Raw genomic sequence first — 11,791 nt, 5'->3', positions numbered from 1 at the left:
AATTGTTGATGCAGGTGAGGTGGAGGTAACAACACCAATCACATCCACATTCATATTTGGACTTGCATTTTTTATTTCAGCAATAGTTTTGAAGTGAAAGCTCTAGTAAGGAAACGTTGGATCATCTATGGGACATGTATTGATAGTGGAAGCAACAAACAAGTAAATTTCCCATTTGTTCTTGAGGTGGTTGTAATTTGGGTTTGCTTCTTTGACTGTGCCATTTGAAACAATGTATAGCTGGCCAACTTGAACAAGACTGTAAAGAGATTCGGCCAATTAAGCAAATGTAGAAACGTGGATCTCTTCCTTATCACGATTGATAAAGTCAAATCCAAAAACTTTTCCTAAGCCTCGCACATTGTTGTAAGTCTTCAATGTTGTTTTTGTAGATGCTCTACCATGGATTGACCAATACTTTCGGTAAGGATTGAGCGCCTTGAATGGAATAGTTGTAGTTGTCGCCGTAATTAGTGGAGTAACTACAGAGGGCAAGGTATCTTCTACTGATGAAGAACTATACTGGGATGTACCTGCCTTTGCATGTATTAGTGTTGATGAGTCCTTAGTCAATGTTGCTGTATGCATTACAACTTCAAGCTCAACCACTCGGATGGACCTTATGTAAACACATGAGAAATGAATTAATGAAGATTCTTTTTTTTTTTGTAATGCAGGAAGCGTATAGAAGACAAAAAATAAAAAAGGGTAAATTCAAATGTTGGGCCTTACGAGGAGTTTTGAAGCACCGTGCAAGCTGCTTTTTTAAGCAGAATTATTGAGCCAATTTGGATGTCTTTAGATGCAACTTGTGGGCTATATGTTGATGGTAGCAAAGTCTTGTGTTGATGTGTTCCATCAGATAGAGTAATGCAGAAGTGTGAGGATGTTGTTTTTAATGATGTAACAGAACCAATATCGATTATCTGGAGTAGTGGTTGAATCTCAGTGGAACCATTCAGCAGTGAAGGAATGGAATTTGTAGTCAAGGCTGGCTCCATAATATTAACAGAGGGATTCTTTTTCCGCAATAGTAGTACCTGTAATTCATCAAATCACCACAGCACAAAAGTCTAGTAAAGAAAGATGTGATGTGAATGCGGAAACTAATCTAGCAAGGCTAACTTTCGATGGTGAAACAATAATAAGGGCAGAAGGTATGAGAGTGAATTTTCATTCACACCACTATTAAAGATGAGATGACCTTGTAGGTGTTTTCAGTTAAGGTTAGCTTAGGTACAAGTACTAGTTCATCAAAAGATCCATGTGATATTAATTTGGACTCATCTGTTTTTTCAATAGTAACATCTATTGCTTCCATCAATTCTGAGAAGATTTCAAATGTTTGTATATAGCTGCCATCAAGTATGTCTAACACCTCAATGAACTCTATTTGTGTTGCAGAAGTCGATTTCCATTTAATTATACCAGACAATTTTGGCAAACTCCAACACTTGATACCGCTTAATATGGCAAAATAATCCCCTAACTAGTACCATTCAGGGGCCATACAAAATCTTGGGGGAGTCTTCTAAAATGGTGGTTTCTTCGTCACAACAAGCTCATCTTCCTACAGAGATAATGGAAAAATAAGAGACTATTTGCTGACACTGATTAAAGAAGGGAAATTTAGATCTCTAGTCCCATTTCATCCCAACAGGGAAACTTTACAAATCAAGAAAACATCTCATTTGCAGTGCAAGGTCACTCAAATGCCATGCCTGGGGAGGCTCCACCTAGTGGTGTTGTCTATGTGGATGCTAGCCTTTCACATTGGCTAAAACCTATAGAACCTAGCCTTCTTGCTACAGGAAATTAGCTCATGAGCGAGCTCTGGCTGAGCACAGTCAATGGGTATTAGATCCTTCTAGGACAAATGAATTACTACAAGAGATACAAATTATCCACAGAAGTTTCTAATCGCAGCGAACTGCTTCAGTGACAATATCCCTGGCTGTGGACCTCATCAGGAAAGTAACTAAATTTATCATAATTGTTCTTCTAGGTTGCGGATCAGTACAAATAGTTCAGACTCCAGAGAGGCCAGGGTAAATTAATTATTACAGTTGACACTACTCAGTTGACATTTGTTGTGGTGCTCAATCTGTTTGTCAAAAATAGTTGCTGATTGAATACAGTACTTGGTGGAACATTGTACTTATTGTGGATGAATGATCAGGAAAACATCTCATTAGTAGTGCAAAGTCACTCAAATGCCATGACTGGGGAGGCTCCACCTAGTGGTGTTGTCTATGTGGATGCTAGCCTTTTACATTGGCTAAAACCTACAGAACCTATTGACAATGGCTACAGAGTGCTTTCATCTCAAAAAGGTGGCAAAGAAAATCTGTCTAAAGGTATAGAATTGTCTTCATGACAAAATATCATGGAGTCAGGGATTAATAGACAATGGAATTCTCCACGATCTCCAAACCAACAAGTTGCAACAATTCATGCATCACCACTTTCAGAATCACTTTCACCTCCAAGTACAGATTGTAGACCTGTTTTTGCAGTGCCAGGAATGCAGAATTCGGAAGGTGTGATGGAAAAGCAGTCATCACCTTTAAGATCACCCTCAAGAAGTAATGATGAAAGGCCTATTTTGGGGGCCCTATCAATCGAGCACATACAAGAAATGACTCGAAGTCAGCTATCGCCTAGAAGATCACCATCGAGTAAAGATCTTGATGATAGACCTTTTTTGGGAGCAGTTGCATCCAGATAAGATCATTTAACCGTACTATGGGTTTTCTACATTCTTTGGCCAATTTTCCTTTGATACTTGTTTGCGACAAATCATAAACACTTCAACTAAAATGCATTTTATTCATAGAAATGGTAACAATCTGCAAGTCACTTTGCACTCTTAAAGTTTTCTCCCCTAGGATTCCCAAACTTAGCGCACCTCTAACTTTGGTTGAACCCTTCCTCCTCTGACTCCAGTTAACAGATTCCACCCTAGTTAGTAATCTTTCTTTATTTTCTGTTCTGTTCTGGAAAGCAGGGAAGCTATCGATCCGGAAGATATCCAAGCTTGGTGGCAGATAAGTTTATGTAGGAAAGTACTTTAAAATCTCTATTTGTAACCAATACGCCACAATCGATCATGGTTAGCAATTTTTACTAGTAAATTCTGAAAATGCGCCCAGTCATCATCTTTAACCTTGACAGTGATGAATCAAAAAAACAATGATGTGCTTCGATTCTAATTTCAAAACACTGTTTCTAGTCAGATAAACGGGCAAAATCGCTTTCAACTACAACTTACATTAAAATGGCAATATATTCTAAACTGAAGCTGAAACGTACCTGCAAGGCTTACAGATTCGAGGCAGAGAACTGATTTATTCGACACAGAAAATTGATTTAACCTGTACCTGCCATAAAAAACCCACAACAAACCCCTGGACTGAGATTATAACGCTGTAAGCAAAAAGAGACAAAATGGGATCAGAAAAGCCAGTCTGAACTAACCACTGAACTTTGAACAGAAGAACCAGAGAACTCTGAGCAGCTGAACGAACAACTTCTGAATGAAAAGCACATTTGCTGGAATGAAAAGCACATTTGATACCTCCAATAACCCTGATGGAATCACCAAGTTTTTCAAATACCTCCGATAACCTTGTGAATAACTCCGATAACCCTGTGAATAATGGAGAGCTAGCCAACAACGCAGGTCGTGCAGAGCAGGGTGAACAGCAAAAACGGTAAACATTACTGCAGTAGGTCGTGGAAGAGCCCAGAAACATCATTGTAGCAGGTCGTGGAAGAGAAAGCGGAAAGCAGGAGGAGCAGAAATCAGAAAGCAGGTGAGGGAGGAATAGTCCGAGAACATATGCCAGTTGTCAAGTAAACCCTACGCCAGTTGTCAAGGTAACCAGATGCTAGTTAGACGCTAGAGAATGAAAAGGTAGACCAAAAAACTCAACCAAAAGAAGGCCTATCAACCTAAAAATAAAAAAATAAAATAAAATACTAATAATTTAAGTTTTTAAAACCCCATCCTCCAAATCTTTTAGGGGTAGCGAGGGTTGATTTTGATATACTTACTAAAACATATTCTTCTAAAACAAATATACTTATAAAAAAAATAAAATAAAAATAAAATACTAATAATTTTATTTTTTTTGATCTAAATTTATAATATGAAGAAAAGTTCAATCTAATCTTAACACCACAACAAACAAAACATTCATTTACTTACAAAAATTAAAATATCGTGGTTCTATTAAACCCTAACATTCATAACAAAAACCCTAATATCACAGAGAAAGGCCGAGAACAGTATATAGCAAATCTTCAACACTCGTCTTTTTCTTTTATGTGCTCGGCTTCTTGAGTCTCCAGTTGCTCCTTCATTATTTAGCGAGTACGCGTTTGTGGTTCCCTTTCGATTTTGCCGGCGAAGCTATGGCGGACGGGTATTGCTCTCTTTTAACTTTACGCCAAAAAAATAAATTTTTTAGAAGTTATTTTGCATTTTTCCGTTTTGGGTGTAATGTGAGTAATTTTTTTTATTTGGAATGACTGATCACTGGCCGAAATTATTTCCTGAGCTGCCCAAGTGATCAGATCATAGTATTTCCAAACTGAGAGTCATAGGTCACCTGTTCAATATCTCCGGGCTCTGTGTTTTTACCTTTGGAATGAGAATAAATGGTATATTTGCGTTCATAATTTTGTATGGTCCTGTATTTTTACCTTTGGAATGAAAAACAAACGGTATATTTGTGTTCGTTATGGAAAGGCAAGCAAATTTTTGCCCTTTAGATGGCAATCCGGTAAAAAGCGTCCTAGATTTTATTGTTTGATGTATGCGCAAGACTTTTGCCCCAACGGTGAAATATTGGATCTTACCAGATTGACGAGATTTCAAATCTTTAGAGGTTCCCAACAGAGTCTTGGTTAGTTGGTAAAGGGTGCTGCATACCTCAATCGAGGTTCAAGTCCTCAGAGACACGTTTCACCCTTCGTGAACTGGTACCCTGTGAAGACGCAGGGATCTCTTTAGGGTGCGACTACATTCTGTTGTAATATTACTAGAATGTTTCTTATGAAAATGAGCAGATCTTTCTGAAATGTGACTGACATTCTATTCTTATACTTCCAGAATGAGTAATGACAGACCTGCTGCTCAGATATAATTAGTAATATGTGTCAAGACTCAAAAGAAAAACTTTACAGGCATCGGCTACTTGTGTGATGTAACTAGTGGCTGAATGATTTCATAAACAGAGTCCTGAATATATTTGGTGAACAGGTACATAACCAGATAATGAAATCTATTTGGCACTGATGCATTGTAATAATATATTATTACAGGAACAATACATTCCTTGGTTCCTCCGATAAGGTGTGATGATAAAAAAATTGCGTTTTCCGGGTCACCTAGATGTGTCAGAGGTGGTAATATTTCATCCAGTTATGGTAGAATTTGTAACCTGCTATGCTGTTACAGGTCCTGCAACCTTACTCTATAGGCCGGTTGTATAACTGTACTGTTTACACTTAGTTGGCATAAGAAACATATTGTTTGTTCATTACAAGAAAGCCACGCCTTGGTTTGTCTGTTAAGTGGTTGATTTGATTCAATGGTCGAGATTTATTTCCACCTAGATTTGTTTTGGACAAATGTAAAAGAGGACCGAAGGCTTAATGAGTTGATGGCTCTGGCAGTCTTTACAAGGGAGGCGACTTTCTTTGTCATGACCTAAAGTGGCATATTTGGACTTGAAAATGGTAGTAATCTATGTTCTTCGCAGGCTTAAGAAACATATTGTTTGTCACTTCTATTTGACAGTATGTCACTTATATTTGGCCCTGATACAACCTTATTTTATGGGCAGTTATATAACCGTCCTACTTACGCTTGACCTAAGGAACATATTGCTTGTTCTTTACAACAAAGCGCTGTCTAGCTTTGTTTGTTAAGTGTTTGATTTGACTCAATGCTCAAGATCTATGCAAATTTGTTTTGGACAAATGGAGAAAAACGTTCAGTGCTTTAGGGCCCAATGAGGGTAAGAAGTTGGTAGATCTGGCAGTCATTAATTTCGAGGGAGGTGATTGTATTTGTCATGACTTAAGTGACATATTTGGACAAAAAAATGGTAGTCAGTGACAGTCTTCTTCCTCAGCATAAAAGAATTCAAAAGCCAAATCCGTTCAGATTTTCAGAATTGATTTGCCTTCTAGGATATATGTTTTATTGCTCTCTCAATTGCAGCGGCACATGAAGAATTTTTCAACTTTCTGATAGCTTGTGTTAAGAAAATGTTTCCAACAGAGCCTTTGAGGTTAAATTTGGCATTTTCTCATATTTCAGGGAAGATCCACACTAAGTGAAACGTAGGTATTAAGATGTGGATTATACTGTAATGAATTATTAATGGGCATTTTAAGCATTCATTCAGATAAATTTCAAATATCCTCGGCCACTTCAATAATGATCAATTTTGTAGGGTTTGCAGTTGATAGCATTTTACGGAGCAAATCCATTCCTTGTTCTCTTATCCGTTAGTTTCTTAGAATATATGATTGTACTTATCTGGTGTTAACAGGGGAGATGCTGAGATTATTGAAGAGAAGCCAACTGCAGCAATTGGTGAGCCTATGGACATATTGACTGCCTTGCAGCTTGTATTAAAGAAATCATTGGCCCATGATGGTCTTGCTCGAGGTCTTCACGAAGGTGCTAAAGCCATTGAGAAACATGCAGCTCAGCTGTGCGTCCTTGCAGAGGATTGCAACCAACCTGATTACACAAAATTAGTGCAATCTCTGTGTGCTGAGCACAATGTGAACTTGATTTCTGTGCCCAGTGCAAAGAAATTGGGTGAATGGGCAGGAGTAAGTGTTTTTTAATATGTGCACTTAGTTATGGTCCACAGCTATTCTTGTCTAACTTATTAGCTGCTCCATGCAGCTTTGCAAGATTGACTCGGAGGGAAAAGCCCGCAAGGTTGTTGGGTGCTCTTGCCTTGTTGTTAAGGTAAAGTGCAGTTTTGAATAAGTATTTTGTCACTATTTTAAAGAAAGCTAATTCTTATCTAATTTTGACCTATTCTATTGTCGTATGATGATTAAACAGGACTATGGTGAAGAAACTGAGGGTTTGAATGTTATTCAAGAATACGTGAAGACACATTAAGCTGAGGTCCAATTATGTTTTGTTGCTTGCCAATGTGTACTGTGTTTCAGTCATCTCTTATTATGGGTTCTTTTACAGACCTTAAGGTGGACTTTACAATTTTAGTATTATTACATTCCTTTGTTATACGGCAGATTGTCTCTGGACATGAGTTCATGTCAACAGTTTGAGTCTTATCTCTTATTGCAACTCCCCTGAAATAAGTATTTTGTTTTGATTTTGCATTCAAACAGTCTTCAAGTTTATCATCCTTGGCTTCAGTCTTGTGCAGCAACAATATGTCCAAAATTGTCCATGGTTAGGGATTCTATTTATATGTGACTTAATAGAAGTGACTTATGTCAGTTTTCTAAGTTCAATAAATTTTAATTTAAAATCGAGGAATAGAACATAGTTCTCAGAAAAGCGCACTAAGCTCTTGTACGTTAAAAATTTAGAGTAAAAAGTTATTCATTGGAATTCAATGATTAAATTGCCTTCTCGAGTACAATGGACTGAATAATACCTGTTGTTAAAAAAGATAGATTGCTTCCATTATTTGTGCTGATGACCACTTGCTTTTTGATGGCCGATGTTTATACTTGTACATTAAAAATTTAGAGTAAAATGTTATTTATTGGAATTCAATGATTAAATTGCCTTCTCGAGTACAATGGACTGAATAATACCTGTTGTTAAAAAACATAGATTGCTTCCATTATTTGTGCTGATCACCACTTGCTTTTTGATGGCCATTGTTTATACTTCACACTCCAAAACACAGGTACTTGTTTGATTATTCTCTTGATACTTTATTGTCGATGATAAAGCTATCTCCCAATGTTTGACCTCGAATGTCACAATTACAGGTTGGATGTTTTGTGCATGCTTAGAAAAACTCTTACACTAAGGACACTCGTAACTAACTTGGAAAAGAGAACACCTGTTGAGTGAAGTGAACTTTGAAGAACTGTTAAAACCCTCACACGCTTCCTTGTCTGACTCACTAAATAACGAAGTAGTTGGATGACGGTGTTTTCCAGAAACTAAGTTGTACAAATTTAGGTACAAGGAACTTTATTACTAATATTCAAGTTGAAATGTTGGATGTTGGCCATTAAAGAAATATTGTCCCCGTTAACTGATTTCATGGCTAATAAATGAACTTCCCTTGTGATGCGATCATTTACTGTGGTCTGATCCATATTTAGTCTTGGACTTGATGTGATGCCCATGATTTATAAAAATTCAGAAGAATTTGAATTTTGTTAACAATCACACTTTGACTATTAGCAAAATGTAGGTTGCTTTAGTATCCCTTTTTGGGAACTAAGTTTCTTCATATCATGATGAGGTTAACACTTCCAGATTCGACATTATGGGAACCACTAGTATTATTCAAATTGTTCACTCTTTGGCTAAACAGTGGCAAGTGGGGGGTGTCTATTGCGCCGAAGTCTCCCAGGTATTGTGTTTAACCCCAAATATACTGTATGTGCAGGGGTACATCTACATGCACAAGCACAAGCACATTATTTGGATAGACTTGAACCCGAGTGGGGACTGTTTTAATTACTTATTTTCACTGACCTAGTGAGCTACCATGACTTCTGTAACATATTTATTTCTACAGAATTTGGCTTCCACTTTGGTGCCTGCCAATTTTTTGGAGTCCACTATCAGGGCATCTCAAAAAATGAACCAACGGAAATAACAATGGTGTGCCCCCAGGTGGATTGTTATGATAATTTGCAGTCGATCTAGTCTATGACGCAGGATTGATGCCTTTTAGAAAACCCACAATCTGCTTTATTGTTTGACATGTTGCTAGAAGATCTGCAGTGGAAAGATATCCTATCCATAGTGTTTGTCTTTACTACATATCTCATCTAACCTACAAGGGTGGTTATCAGGTCTCTTACATGCAACGTGTTTGGAGAGCACTACCCCAACACTCTGCATGCCTACGTTTGAAGTTGTTTTCTGTTTTTGCCTATATTCAGGACTAATGTCCAAGATGTAGTTATATTCCTTGAGGAATGTATATGTGTGCAAGTTTTGAAGCTAAAATTATACACCAAATGTGTCTCCAATATCTGATATCTTTGTGTATGAGGGTGAAGGTGCGAATAAGTATGCATTTGTATGCATTTTTAATGTGAACTCCAATATCTGATACTTTTTTGTACAGTTGGGGAGAGCATTTTTACTTGTAGGTCAATAGTTATATTCTGCTTATTTTGCCCATGCTTATGAAATTCATACACACTTGTTTAATTTATTGAATGGATCCGCTGGAAACTTGGAAAAGAAAGCCGTTGTTGGATGAAGTGAAAACTTTTAAGATTGTTCAGCCTTATGTTTCATTCCCAACTCAGTTATGAAGGTCATCATGCTTTGTAAAAGGTTCTAATCAGCGTATATGAGTTCACCCCATGAAGCCAGGTGTGCTTGGGCCCTCTTTAAAAGGGTGCTTAGTCGCTCGGAAGATTAATGGGTCAACCATTTTCTGACCTTGTATGTACTATGTTGTGCATGTGACATACATTATGCGATTAAACGAGGCTTTAAAGGTGCATGGAGCGGAGTAGGGCAGTTACCAAAACGCTTGGCCCAAATTCAAATGTGTAAAAATGTTATCTTACAGACACATTCCATATGGACAATATGTACAATGCTTTAATAAAAATAGATGGGGGATGGGTTGTCAGTGCAACCGTTGCATTTGCCAACGGGTTGGCTTAAGCCAAAACACTTGCATACGAGTTGCAAGTTAAAATTCCATAATTAAGAGGTTCAAAATATCGTAAAACAAAAACCTTGTAGTTACCAAGAGGTACAAAAACATCACAAAACAAATGTTGTGGGCCCAATCATGGCAATGTTGGGAGTGGTCCTTTGCAACTAAGACATTCAGTGACTCGAGTATTGACAGTCTTCAACTACATAGGTTCCCATCCATTGATGGGTGGCTCAAGAGGCTTTTGGTGTTTCAAATAGTTCCAAGGTTAGAATTTCACATTGTTTGGCATTGCACATAGGGAATTTCACATTGTTTGGCATTGCAACGTAGGGTTACGGGCCACCTTCACATGTGCTTATGTCTCTGGTGCAATAGTGGTTATGGCCACTAACACTTCGTGCAAAGCCCAATTGATGGGAGTCAAGAGGGCATGGACTATCCTTGTACATACTGTAGGGTGCCCCATCTCAAAAATCTGGAAGTTATTAGAGTTGCTTCATGCCGATGCTTAACTCTTATGTAGGGTGCCCCATCTCAAAAATCTGGAAGTTATTAGAGTTGCTTCATGCCCATGCTTAACTCTTATATCCAGATTATGTATTTTTTTGGGTTTAAACTATGTAGGTAATCTGAATTTATATAATTTGTATTATATCATAGAAATACGAATAAGTTAAGATAGTCTCGCCATGTTTATTGGTCTACCACAATACCACAAGTGAAACCAAACCATTAACATAGACACTTAACACTTAGTGCAAAGCCCCATTGATGGGAGTCAAGAGGGCATGGTGGTTCCTTGTATATATTGTAGGGTGCCTCACCTCAAAAATCTGGAAGTTATTAGAGTTGCTTCATGCCCATGCTTAACTCTTATATTCAGATTATGTCTTTTTTTTTTTTGGTTTAAGCTATGTAGGTAAGTTGAATTTCTATAATTTGCAGTATATCATATAAATACAAATAAGTTAAGAGAGTCTTGCCATGTTTAATGGTCTACCACAAGTGAAACCAATCCAGTAACATAGAATTGTCGCTTTTATCCACGTAAAGGGTGAAACCGATTAAAAAGCCTATTAGATATTGTTTGGCAAACATACTAGGACCTATTTTGTGTGCTTGAGGGTCTTTTCTATCGTTATTTATCTTCAAAATATTACAAACCCACATAACAACAATTGCCATAATAGAGTCTATTCCTTGGGGGAATCCCATTTGCATTGTTGTGATTGGTGGACCTTTGTCCTCTATTGAGTTTGTAAATCCCATATTGGTAAGTTTCCCATGCATTGTTGTCATCTTTGTATCTAGCTTTTTGATTTGTTTTTGTACGTCATCGAAACATAGTAAAATTTCTTGTTCTTTTGATCTTTCCACTAATACCTACCTTGCTTGTTATGGTTTTGAGTTGCCAGTAAATATCCACCTCTGCATGTGTTTGGTATGCCTTGTTCTTGTACTGCTTGTATTCAAAACCTAGTTGTCGACCTGCCCCAAGACTTTTATTTGTTATAAATTGATGTTCAATCTTGACTTCCTTCTAACAAATGCACTTATCACGATAGGTAAATGGTCCTCGAGAGTAGTTCGAGTGTAGAGTAGAAATTGTTTGATGTTGTAGATTTAGTGTTGAAGATGGGGAGAAAGAACCCAAGGTCTTGATGCCCAAACATAGCTTGGCCCTAATAAACCAAAATTTATGGAAAATGATAACTAGACCAACATAAGCTAGTATCAAGAAATAGTAGCGATAAATCACAAAGCCATTTGAAGAGGATAATCCAAAATCCATATGTTGGAGAAGGGTCGATATTGAACCATAGGGAGTTGAAGATGGATGCTAGGAGACTAGAAAAATTGAGGAAAAAATTCCTTAACATGAGACTAATGGGTCCCTACACCATTCAATAACT

General features: G+C 37.5%; 1 protein-coding gene across 1 annotated transcript; it reads left to right on the top strand.

Moving 5' to 3' along the window:
* Positions 1-4,208: 4,208 nt before the first annotated feature.
* On the top strand, positions 4,209-7,318 carry LOC149229767 (small ribosomal subunit protein eS12-like). The gene is made up of 4 exons (XM_089378729.1): positions 4,209-4,427; positions 6,567-6,855; positions 6,932-6,997; positions 7,097-7,318. Exons 1-4 carry the CDS (start codon positions 4,417-4,419, stop codon positions 7,154-7,156), a joined length of 426 nt encoding a protein of 141 aa, XP_089234855.1. The 5' UTR covers positions 4,209-4,416; the 3' UTR covers positions 7,157-7,318.
* Positions 7,319-11,791: the final 4,473 nt, after the last annotated feature.

The sequence above is a fragment of the Pinus tabuliformis genome, chromosome J, assembly GCF_031772625.1.
Source record: "Pinus tabuliformis cultivar Carrire ecotype Pingquan chromosome J, CPIR1, whole genome shotgun sequence".
Lineage (NCBI taxonomy): Eukaryota > Viridiplantae > Streptophyta > Pinopsida > Pinales > Pinaceae > Pinus > Pinus tabuliformis.
Note: the sequence above shows the minus strand (reverse complement) of the source record. Positions and strands in the feature narration are given on the sequence as shown.

Excerpts from the sequence above, each read along its gene's own strand:
- LOC149229767 (XM_089378729.1), top strand. Across the intron at positions 6,856-6,931 it reads AATTGGGTGAATGGGCAGGA|CTTTGCAAGATTGACTCGGA; the intron begins GTAAGTGTTTTT and ends TGCTCCATGCAG. Across the intron at positions 6,998-7,096 it reads GCTCTTGCCTTGTTGTTAAG|GACTATGGTGAAGAAACTGA; the intron begins GTAAAGTGCAGT and ends ATGATTAAACAG.